Below are 12,576 nucleotides of genomic sequence, written 5' to 3'. Positions count from 1 at the left end.
GGAAGTTTGCAGGGCAGGCAACTTTGTGTGCTGGACCTGATCAGGTGACAAACAGGAAGGATCTCCCTGACATAAAAGTCCTGTGCGCCAAACCACAGGCAAGAGAGTGGAGCAGATGCGCTCCAGGGATATCTCTGAGGTCAGCGTAACAGGCCTCAGTGAAAAGTCTGCGACATCAAGGTGTCAGTCATCACCTGACAAGGCCCGGACTCTGCACAGGACAACTCTAAGTTTTGCCAGCGCTAGTCAAGACCAGTATTCGTGCCCCACACCAGTAAAGCTCAAGAAAAAGTGTGAAAAATGAGGATGAATGAACTCATGGAGATCTACATCCAACACTGCGGAGACACCATCACATGTTTCTCAACGCAGTGATTCTAGGGCAATGCTCCCACCCTTATGGGAAATATGTAAATATATGCAAAACACAAGCCGCGGAGACACCATCACATGTTTCTCAACGCAAGCAATGGCTAGCCAGGTCTTTCCCCGGGAGGGAACAACCATGGGAAGGGCAGTCTCCAATGAAGGAAACCACCTATGCCAAAACATGGTATCCATCCACAGACAGCTGTTTCGGGGTATTGCCCCTCATCAGTGTGGAGTAAGAAACTGGCCAGTAGGAGCAATGCCTAGTAGAAGACTGTGAAAAATTAGGATGAATGAACTCATGGAGATCAACATCCAACACTGCGGAGACACCATCACATGTTTCTCAACGCAGTAAAGCTCAAGAGACCAGACGTTGCCCATCAAAAGCCGATGCCTGACCGTTTCCACCTCGAGCCTCTGTGTGTTGCATCCAGACACCTGCATTACAGAAACATAGGGATTAAGCTGCACTGTTGAGTTTAGTTAAGGTCCCATGAACAAAGAATGGAGTGATAGCATATATATTAACTACCGCTCCTTTAGATCGGGGCATGTTAGAGCTCTTGAGATTGGTGGGGATGCCAGCAGTAGAAACCCCTGCTATCTGCAAGTTATCTATTTTGTGGATAAGTAATAATTTCCTGAGATGGGACAAACCATTTCAATGATAAAATTCTGTTTGCTGGTGGCTACCACTAGGGGGAGCTGATTGCATACCATACTCCTTTATTATTGAGTTCAATGTATAAATTATATACAAAACACACCTAAGCTCCCCCTAGTGGTAGCCAGGGGCAGATGTGCTGTACCCGGTTGATGCCACAATACAGTTGATTGAGCTGTGCTGTGCAGGGCTGCAATTGAGCAATTCCAGCCAGCTGATTAAGAGGGGTGTCAGGCTTCCCACCGGCACTGATCAGGTCAGATATTGATAAGTTACTCTGAGGATGGGCTATCGATGTAAAAACCCCTTTAACGTAACAGATCGGCAATCTGATTAGACACTGATGGACCTGTCTACACCAAAATATAACTTATCTTTTTAACTGCAATATTTAGGGAAAAATGTAAATGTTTATGTACAGTCATAACCTGCAGAATGTCCCAATGCTGAGGTCACAGTTTTATGCGATAGAAACCATAACTGGGTTAACGTAAATGTCAAGTAATTTTACTAAACCAAATACTTATGTCATCGTAGAGGCCGGACGACTTTTTTCTAGTTATTGCTTTTAACAGAAGAATAGAAGGTAATGGGTTAATTAAAGCAAACCCCCTTTAGAAGCCTATGACATATCCACAGGGGAGGTGGAGGTCCCACATCAGTGACGTCCACTAGTGATGAGCGAGCATGCTGGGATAAGGTGTTATCTGAGCATGCTCGGGTGCTGAGTGTCTTTGGCGTGCTCGATTAATATGTTTGTGTCCCCGTGGCTTCTTGTCTCTCGGATTACCAACAGCTGCAACATATGGAGGGATTGCCTAATAAACAGGACATACCTGCATGTGTTGCGGCTGTTGAACATCCTTGAGACATGCAGCTGGAGGGGACTCGGACATATTATTTGAGCATGCAGAAGACACTCGGTAAGCACCCAACCATGCGCGTATGGCTGGCTCTGTCGTCTTTATACAGCAGAAGTCATTCGATCTTCTCATATATATCCCCATGGTGGCATAATTTATCTGTAGGGGTAAAATTCACTTTAAAGAAAGTGGTCAGGATTAGAAAAACACACTGGTCCATGGGCTGTGTCTAATATCGCAGCTCTATTCAACTAAGTTAACCTGAAATGCAATACCACAACCAACCTGTTGAACGGTGTGGTGCTGTTTCTTAGAGGAAAGCAGATATGTTTTTTTCTAATCTTCTACAACCCTCTTAGTAAAAGCCCCAAAAATATCCTTTCTTCTGGCATCAATGAAATACAGCATTCTGGATTTTCAGATGATGATAAAAAATATCTAAAATTTACTTGTGGTATAAAATCTCTTATAAAAATGGCACAAAAGCTAAACATTAACGCTTTTCTCTGTTGTTAAGTGAGCAGTAACAGCACCAAGCACAGTAGTCCTAGTGTCCTAGAGTTCCTACCAATCTACAGACATAGACTTTGCCATAATATAGTTTTTTCCTATTACATGTACATCTTAAAGTGGACCTGTCACTAGCAATAAAGCTGTAATTTTTTAAATCTCATGTAAATGTCGCTGTTCTCCTGAATCCGAAGTTGTTTTTCTTTTGCTCCTGCGCCTCTCCGTTCCTGAGATGCAGCCCTTTCTTCCCTGTATATATATATCTAGTCTTGTTAGCCAAATGGGTGTGGTCCTCATCTTTTATTTTTGGGCGGCATCTTGTGGATCACACCCAGTTTTACTAAAAAGACTACATTTATGTACGGGGAAGAAGGGGCAATATCTCGGGAACGGAGAGGCGCAGAAACAAAAGGAAAACAACGCCGGATTCAGGAGACCAGCGACATTTACATGAGATTAAAAAAAATTACATCTTTATGGCAAGTGATAGGTCCACTTTAAGATGTATATGCAATAGGAAGGAAATAATTATTATATGTATTCTGATCTATTTGGTAATGAAATGTAGCTGGAGTAATCTGAGTCATCTCTGAAGATCAGTGGTTTCTTAATCTGTAGATCTTCAGCTGTTGAATAACTACAACTCTCAGCATGCCCTGACAGCTTTTGCATTACATTCCTATGCAGTTTTTCACAAGAACAAATTCTGCAACACATGACATAATAAAAGTCAAACCAATATCATAGAAACTTTCACAGGTACAGATGGTTGCTCCAGACTATAAAGGAAAAAAAAAGTTAAATACCTAAAGGGGTTGGCCACCACTTGGGTCATGTTTTTATTTCATTAATTGAATGCGTGTATTTGTGGCAACAAAAAAAAAACTAAAAAATGTTGCAGTTGGGTTTCATTTAAACTTTTTTGGTCATATGGTCATAAATAAGCACAGAGAAGATAGATAAGAGTTACAAACTGCCCATCAGAGTGTCATAATGAGCTGACTGACGGATTCTCAGTTAACTCATTCTGCTTCATGTAATACACGGTACAATAAATATGCTATAGAAGGAAAGGGGGTGCAGTAATTTTAATGAAAGCCAATTGCAAACAACAACAAACAGCAAAAGTGCACCAAAAAAATCAGCAAAAACGAAGCCAATCCTGCTTTTTCGAAGCAGCTTCTTTACTGCCAAAGGCGCAGGTTTTGAAAAAAGCAAAAAAAAGCCGCAAAAAAGCAAAGTATGAACATAGCCTTAATGCTGTCAGTGGTGAGATGTCTAAAGAGCGAATAAAAGTTGTGACTTACCCATCCCAGTAGCAAAACGCACCAAAAACCCTTCATTTTTCGTTTTTTTTTAAATAAATTACCAAGTGCATCAAGAAGGTCTCAACGCTCGAGAGTCCGGGTGCATATAATGCGATGCATCAACTCCAACATCCCCGGCAGAAATGACTACAGTGACAGCTAACACTTCAGGCAATGTAAGGTTTTCCCCTCTTCTGTATTTTGCTCGTCCCCAGGCCCCACCTCCCCTTCTTCTTGTCATTAGGTAGCCCACACAAAGGGGAAATTGCGTTAAGACTTTGCTTTAGAAATGAAACCACATGAATGTAGGATTTCTGAAAACTTGCTTCTTTTGGTGACAGTCTTTGTGAAAAAAAAAAAGTTAAAGAATTTACGTGAAGATAGTCAATGATGGGGGAGGAAGGAGTGATGTCAGCTCTAGGTGTACGGCATACGACCACAGCAGCATTGCTGACTGAAGACGTGATGTAGAAAGATGCAAACACCTGAATTATATCATAGAGCCAATTAATATCCATTGACAAGAGACAAGAGGGTGACTGTGTTTTGGGAGAACCCTACTATGTTCAGTCCGACCTCCAGCCCCTCTCAGCCTGGGATATCCCCAACAGTGCGAAAAGAGAAATCAAGAGCGTGAAAGCACTCTAACGTTATTGTATTTTCCAATGTTAAACCCTCAGCAGATGTCCATCATAATGATAGCTCAATAGAGTAAGGGCTCATTCAGACGTCCATTTTTCATGTGCATGTTCTGCGCTTTACTCGGATAGAACACTTACCGGTTATATTTTATGGGGCTGTTCACACGTCTGTGTTCTTTTGCGGAGTGATTGGGGTGCAAAACAAGAAAAAAAGAGATAGACATCCATTTTTTATCTGAATCATAGGTCAAAATCTATGGGTCCGTGAAAATTATCATCAATGTGTAATCTGTGGGGGGGGTGACACCCGGCACCGCCCCAACAATCAGCTGTTCCCGGAACTGCTCAGTTATGGAACTGCACAGCACAGCTCCGTCTACGGAATAGTGGCCATAGCCGGGTACTGCACATACACTCCCTAATGATTTGAATAGGTGGCAGATGTGCAGTACTAGGCCACGGCCACTATACAGTCATCAGAGCTGCGCAGCTCCGTAACTGAGCAGATCTGACCGCCGTCATCAGGAACAGCCGATTGACGGGGTACCGGGTGTCACGCCCCTACTGAGTCACTGAGGTGGTGTGGCTTCGCATCCCCACCGACCAGACAGTGGTCGGATAAGTCATCATTGTTAAAGGGACAACCCCTTTAAAAGAAGATTTGCAATTCTTTTTATTTTTCTTAAAGCATATATATGAAAATCACTGATAAAACATTGAAGATAAAAATAGACGCATTGAATACTAATCAAAAACACTGATGAAAATCCCTTCTTTAGAACCCACATAAACAACCCCCCAGACGTCTGAATAAGGCCTTATGTCTCCATTGGATGAGCGTATTTTACATAGATGTTTTGTCCATGTTAAGAGCAGATATCACACAGTCCACATACTGACTAATGTTATGAAATTGGGCTGCTCAGATGTAAAATGTGTAGAATGCACTATTCTCTTCCGTAATTCGGATAACACTCATCTATTCACTCTAAGGGTGCGCCCCCACAATAATTGGATCCCATATGGATAATCCCTATTGCTGCTGACTTGTATCGATATGTTGCAATTCCTGACATAGGAAACTGTATTTGTTCTTGTACAGTTTTGTAAATGTTAATGTGTAACAATGGATATATGAATGACACATGGATTGAGATTGGATGAAGATCATCATTTTTTTCTGGATGAAGATTGGACACTTTTTCATATTCTTGTCTGAGCCCAAACTTAAGCTAGGTCATCATGGTGACCTGTAGAGGCATGTGTGGTGACAAGACGGCAAGTGATTACCATCATCATCATCAAACATACAGGTGCTTCTCACAAACTTAGAATATCATCAAAAAGTTAATTTATTTCAGTTCTTCAATACAAAAAGTAAAATTTATATATTAGATAGTCATTACAAACAGAGTGATCTATTTCACGTGTTTATTTGTGTTAATGTTGATGATTATGGCTTACAGCCAATGAAAACCCAAAAGTCATTATCTCAGTAAGCTCAAATAATTGACAGAAAATCACCTGCAAAGGCTTCCTAAGCATTTATAAAGGTCCCTTAGTCTGTTTCAGTAGGCTCCACAATCATGGGGAAGACTATTGACTTGACAGATGAACAGAAGGCAGTCATTGACACACTCCACAAGGAGGGTAATCCACAAAAGGTCATTGCTAAAGAAGCTGGCTGTCCACAGCGTGCTGTATCCAAGCATATTAATGGAAAGGAGTGGAAGGAAAAAGTGTGGTAGAGAAAGGTGCACAAGCAACTGGGATAACCGCAGCCTTAAAAGAATTGTTAAGAAAAGGCCATTCAAAAATTTGGAGGAGACTCACAAGAAGGGGACTGCTATTGGAGTAATTTCTTCAATAGCCACCACACACAGACGTATCCAGGACATGGGCTACAAGAGTTGAATTCCTTGTGTCCGAAAAAGAAACGTATGAACCCAAAATCATAAAAATATAACAATCTTTATTAAATAACAAAAGACATACATTACATAGAAGTTAAAAAGTGGGAAACCCAAAAAGAGACACCACCACCCACATCCCTAATTTTAAGAGGTTGCACGTATCCAAAAGCCCCAGTAATTGCTTTTCATTGCTAGATAGCCATGAGAAGATGTCCTTAAAGGTACTGTCACACTTAGCGATGCACCAGCGATCCCGACCAGCGATATGACGCGGTCAGGATCGCTGGTGCATCGCTAAGTGGTCACTAGTGATCTGCCACACAGGCAGATCTCATCAGCGACATAGCAGCGGTCGGGGGTCGATACTTACCTGTCAGACGAGGCGATCCTGACGTCCTCCCGCCCGCGTCCACGCGTCGCTCGTCTCCACAGCAGGAAGCCCAGCAGGAAGCTGACGACAAGAAACGGCCCAGGACGAACTCGCGCGATCAGCGATAATCAGCGGGGGAGCCGGTTGGAGGTAAGCATCAGACATAGCGATATCGCTAGCAATATCGCTATAACGTCACAAAACCAGTGACGTTATAGCGATATTGCTAGCGATATCGCTTAGTGTGACAGGCCCTTAAGACTACAAAATTCAATTTCAGACAAATCACCAGTCCTATACAAATAGTACCTTAACTTCTATGTAATGTACGTTTTTTGTTATTTAATAAATATTGTTATATTTTTATGATTTTGGGTTCATACGTTTCTTTTTCGGACACATCCTATTTCATTTGAACCCAGGAATGGCTCCATTATTTAGTAAGGGGCTATTGATTTTTCTTTGACTACATGTTGTTAAATATGCTCCACACCTGGACTTCAACATTTTTGCTAATTAAGTGTCACATTCCTTGTGTGAAGCCACTCATGACCAATAGACAACACCAGAAGCATCTTACCTGGGCCAAGGAGAAAAAGAACTGGACTGTTGCTCAGTGGCCCAAGGTGTTGTTCTCAGATTAAAATAAATTTAGCATTTCTTTTGGTAATCAAGGTCCCAGAGCCTGGAGGAAGAGTGGAGAGGCACACAATCCAAGCTGCTTGAGGTCTAGTGTGAAGTTTCCACAATCAGTGATGGTTTGGGGAGCCATGTCATCTGCTGGTGTAGGTCCACTGTGTTTTATCAAGACCAAAGTCAGAGCAGCTGTCTACCAGGACATTTTAGAGCACTTCATGCTTCCCTCTACCGACAAGCTTTTTGGAGTTGGAAATTTCCTTCTCCAGCAGGACTTGGCACCTGTCCACACTGCCAAAAGTACCAATACCTGGTTTACAAACAACAGTATCACTGTGCTTGATTGACAACAAAATCGCCTGACCTTAACCCAATAGAGAATCTATGCGGTATTGCCAAGAGGAAGATTAGAGACACCAGTCCCAATGCAGAGAAGCTGAAGGCTGCTATCAAGGCAACCTAGGCTTCCATAACACCTCAGCAGTGCCACAGGCTGATCGCCTCCATGCCACGCCGCATTGATGCAGTAATTGATGCCAAAGGAGCCCGACCAAGTATTGAGTGCATTTACTGAACAGACATTTCAGTAGGCCAACATTTTGGATTTTAAAATCATTTTTCAAGCTGGTGTTATAAAGTATTCTAATTTACTGAGATAATGACTTTTGGGTTTTCATTGGCTGTAAGCTATAATCATCAACATTAACAGAAATACACACTTGGAATAGATCACTCTGTAATGACTCTATATAATATATGAGTTTCACTTTTTGTATTGAAGAACTGAAATAAATTAACTTTGATATTTTAATTTTGTGAGAAGCACCTGTAAGTAACGTCTCGTTATGAAATCGCGGAGTGATTTTAGCAGGATCTGTATGTCCCAGAGTGTCAGAAGGTATTGAAAGAAACTGAGGGAACAGGAGGCAAACTAGGCAGCTGCACAGGGCTCCTACCAGAGGAGGGGAATAGTAAAAGAAAATCTTAAACACGTGCTGAGCACAAAAATCTATGCAGCTCATTTTTATTATATTCTGTTTCTTTTCTATCATCCATCCCAAAAATACCAGTGCTCCACAGGTCCTCCATAATAACACCTCAAGTATCCCAATACCAATTACATCGTGAGTACACAAGTAACTGTTATAGCCACAGAAATGTAAGGTGCCTGAGCAAGGTAGTCATGAGCGAGCTGCTACGTCTGCACGCTCTGGCACCCTACCGGAAAATCATATCCCAGTCCCAGTGTGCTACTGTGTGTGGGGTGCATCACACTTACCGGTGCTTGTGGGCTGCAGGTCTCCTCTGTCTCCAGGCTTTCATCTTTTAGCACCTTTGCAGCAAACAATCCAGGGAACACTGAATTCTTTAAAACAGTCAAACTTTTACATACTAGCTTACGGTCATTACAATGAAGCATGCAGGATAGGGCCCAAAAAGTTAGTCTTTCCCACAAGTACTGGACATAACTTCAGCACTAGGAATTCTTGCCCACCACAAGCACCCAGATTCCATCACCTCCCACCTTTGAGTCCATCTTTCCCTGCAGCTCAGGAGATTTAGGGTGTACAAGGGCCCCAACGTCCATCTCGAAGTTCCCAGGCCGACAGATTTGCACAGGTTCTATGGCAATTCACTGCCCCGAGTAACAGGATCTTGTTGTGGGTCGCCCTCCGATCCGTGGCCCTGGGCGCCCAAGTAATAGGAAGATTGAATGGTGGAATGTAGCTAATGGAATGAATAGTTTGTGACACCACCTGTGGTGTTTGGCAATTGAGGTGTTAAGCCGACGCTGCATGCAGATCCGCTGGGACTGATGGTATGGTGCAGCAAAGATGTAAAAGCTCCCCACAGGTGAAGCTGTAGTCCCAGGGCAGTGTAGATGGAGATGATAGTTGGGAGACGTGGATGGTGCAGAAATGTAGCAGTGCTGAGGGTGTTGGCGCCGGAATGAGTGGAGGACACCAGGGCTTGTAGTTCCAAAGCTTTACTCACAGTCTGTAGTACACACAGGTGCCTGCCTCCGTGCTGTGTCCTCCAGGTCAGGGACCCAGTCAACCTCCAGGCCAGATGGAATGCTCCCTTCCAACACTCCGCCAACATGTGCCTTTCTGAACGTCTCCTCTATAGCGCCTTTAGATGAAGTACTCCTAGTACTGAGTTACACTGGAGTTCCTCCTGTCCGATGTTCCTATAAACTCTACTTGTACGGCAGACAGCTGTAGCCTGCTTCGGGGACTCATTGCTACTAAGTCCCGGCTCACTATCCAGTTGCTGTTGTGCCCCAAGTCTTGTGTGGGAATAAAATGGTCACTACTTCTATTCCTCCGGTGTCTGCTGCAGGACCAGTAGTATCCATACAACCTCGGGCCTCAGGCCAGATGGAATGCTCCCTTCCAACACTCCGCCAACATGTGCCTTTCTGAACGTCTCCCCTATAGCGCCTTTAAGTGAAGTACTCCTAGTAGTGAGTTACACTGGAGTTCCTCCTAACAGATGTTCCCAAGAACTATCCTTGTACGGCAGACAGCTGTAGCCTGCTTCGGGGACTCCTTGCTCCTAAGTCCCGGCTCACTATCAATGTTGCTGTTGTGCCCTCAAGTCTTAGATGGGAGTAGTGCATTTACAGCCCACTACTCCTCCGGTGTCTGCTGCAGGACCATTAGTGTCCATACAACCTCGGGGACCGGGCCCCGGCCTTGCGCTTAGAACTTCTAGGTAGGGTTCTTCCTCTAACCCACGTCCTCTGTTCCCTTTTACTCCTACGTTCCGTACTAGTCTTTCCTTCTTATGGAAGATCAGGTTTCTGTTCAATGTCTTTCTCCTTTCCTTTCCCGTGCCAGCAGACCCAGGTCACTGTGATCTGCTGCTGCAGCACCTCCTTCCGCCATCCCTCTCGCAGGGATCCTCTCTCCTCACTCACTGACTCCCAACTCTGAACTGAAATCCTAAACCTTCCCACTCTTTTATGTATTCTAACTCCATCCACCTCCCAGCACATTTAGTGTTCCAAGCAGGGAGCCACCAAAGGTGCTCTGCTACACTCCAAGCAGGGAGCCGCAATGTGGCTTTGCTACACTACTTTGTGATGATGGGTGCAGGTGTTGGAGCGTGGTCAGGAGCCTCCAACCTACCTGGATTGTGGGGTACCACACCTCAGGAGGAGGTGCAGTACCTCTGTGGCAACTGAATCCTCAGGGGCACCACAGTTGTCCCTAGCAGCCTACTGCCTAAAGTCCCAGTCACACACAGCGATCTCGCTAATGAGATCGCTGATTTTGTGACGCCACAGCGATCTCGCCAGCTCGCTGTGTGTGACGGGGATCAGCGACCGGCCCCTGTGCCGGGTATCGCTGATCGTGCTCGATCGGCCTGGGCCATTTTTTTGATCGCTGGTCTCCCGCTGGCCAGCACACATCACTGTGTGTGACAGCGAGAGACCAGCGATCAGCGACGCTGAACACTGGTTTCTAATGTAAACATCGGGTATCCAGGAGCCGTGTGGCTCTTAGATACCCGATGTTTACCTTGGGAATCAGCATGTACGCCGGTTTCCAAGGTAAACAGCGGGTATCCAAGAGCCGCGGCTCCTGGATACCCAATGTTTACATTAGAAACCAGCTTGCTCGCTGGTCCTGATCGCTGGAGGGGCTGCCTATGTGACAGCTCACCAGCGATCAGCCTAACGATGTCCCAGCGATCCCATCCATGTTGGATCGTTAGAGGGATCGCTGGGACATCGTTATGTGTAACCCCGGGGCCTTATGACCACTGCTGCCGCCGCTTCACCACAATGTCTCTAATTGGACTTGACACTTCCTGAACTTGGCACTAACTCAGTTCCCTCAGCCATAATAGTTAACCCTGTATAGGTTAAACTTCAGCCCCAGGGGGTTTTAACTTTTAGATAACATACATTACAATAAAATACATTGAACCACATGGGGTATTAGAGAGAAGAATATCATCTCCACCACTCCATCAGTAGCTCTGTAAAACTAACATCCGATGTAACCCAATATCAGTAACATTCTGACTCACCACAAAACAATGACAGTCATAGTGACTTCATAACAATAACAACTGACGTATATCCAAACATCAATAACATCATGAGTGCCAAAATCACTTTGACAGGGACAGAGAACTCCCTTAACCATAAGACCCACAGCACTTCCTTAACAATGACATCTGTAGTATCCCAATAACATCTTCAGTGCCTGAGTAACTGTGACAGTCACAGTGCCCCCATAACAAGAACACTTGGAGCATATCAATAACATCTTGAGTGTAGGAGTAACTGTGACAGCCACATTTGCCCCAGAGCAGTGTCATCCTGAGCCTCACAGTGTCTTCAAAACATTAACACCAGGAGTAGCCCAATAATATCCTGAATGCCTGAGTAACCATGATAGCCACTGTGCCTCCCATAGAACATAATCAGTGCCCAGCCACAATGTCCCCTATAAAAGTAACATCCCAAGTACCCCAATTTTATCAACATTGTTCCTGACTGCCCCATAACAATGACACCCACAGCACCTAAAGTTGTGACCAAAAGTATTGACACCCCTGCAATTCTGTCAGATAATACTCAGTTTCTTCCTGAAAATGATTGCAAACACAAATTCTTTGGTATTATTATCTTCATTTAATTTGTCTTAAATGAAAAAACACAAAAAGAATTATCCTAAAGCCAAATTGGATATAATTCCACACCAAACATAAAAAAGAGGGTGGACAAAAGTATTGGCAATGTTCGAAAAATCATGTGATACTTCTCTAATTTGTGTAATTAACAGCACCTGTAACTTACCTGTGGCACCTAACAGGTGTTGGCAATAACTAAATCACATTTGCAGCCAGTTGACATGGACTAAAGTTGACTCAACCTCTGTCCTTTGTCCTTGTGTGTACCACATTAAGCATGGAGAAAAGAAAGAAGACCAAAGAACTGTCTGAGGACTTGAGAAACCAAATTGTGAGGAAGCATGAGCAATCTCAAGGCTACAAGTCCATCTCCAAAGACCTGACTGTTCCTGTGTCTACCGTGCGCAGTGTCATCAAGAAGTTTAAAGCCCATGGCACTGTGGCTAACCTCCCTAGATGTGGACAGAAAAGAAAAATTGACAAGAGATTTCAACGCAAGATTGTGCGGATGTTGGATAAAGAACCTCGACTAACATCCAAACAAGTTCAAGCTGCCCTGCAGTCCGAGGGTACAACAGTGTCAACCCATACTATCCGTCGGCGTCTGAATGAAAAGGGACTGTATGGTAGGAGATCCAGGAAGACCCCAT

The 12,576-nt window shown here is 44.1% G+C and overlaps 1 protein-coding gene across 1 annotated transcript in view; it reads right to left on the bottom strand.

The window, feature by feature from the left end:
• Positions 1-8,864, bottom strand: part of TNFRSF25 (TNF receptor superfamily member 25) — a 147,626-nt gene extending 138,762 nt beyond the window's left edge. The window contains exons 1-4 of the mRNA XM_073561689.1: positions 8,802-8,864; positions 8,556-8,642; positions 4,091-4,201; positions 1,873-2,058 (exon numbers count right to left, since the gene is read on the bottom strand). Of these exons, the coding sequence (XP_073417790.1) occupies positions 1,873-2,058; positions 4,091-4,201; positions 8,556-8,642; positions 8,802-8,864 (447 nt within the window). The remainder of the gene's footprint in view (positions 1-1,872; positions 2,059-4,090; positions 4,202-8,555; positions 8,643-8,801) is intronic.
• Between the last annotated feature and the right edge of the window lie 3,712 nt (positions 8,865-12,576).

The sequence above is a fragment of the Dendrobates tinctorius genome, unplaced genomic scaffold (genome assembly GCF_039654945.1).
Source record: "Dendrobates tinctorius isolate UK_male_01 unplaced genomic scaffold, ASM3965494v1 ptg000326l, whole genome shotgun sequence".
In the NCBI taxonomy this organism is placed as follows: Eukaryota; Metazoa; Chordata; class Amphibia; order Anura; family Dendrobatidae; genus Dendrobates; species Dendrobates tinctorius.
Note: the sequence above shows the minus strand (reverse complement) of the source record. Positions and strands in the feature narration are given on the sequence as shown.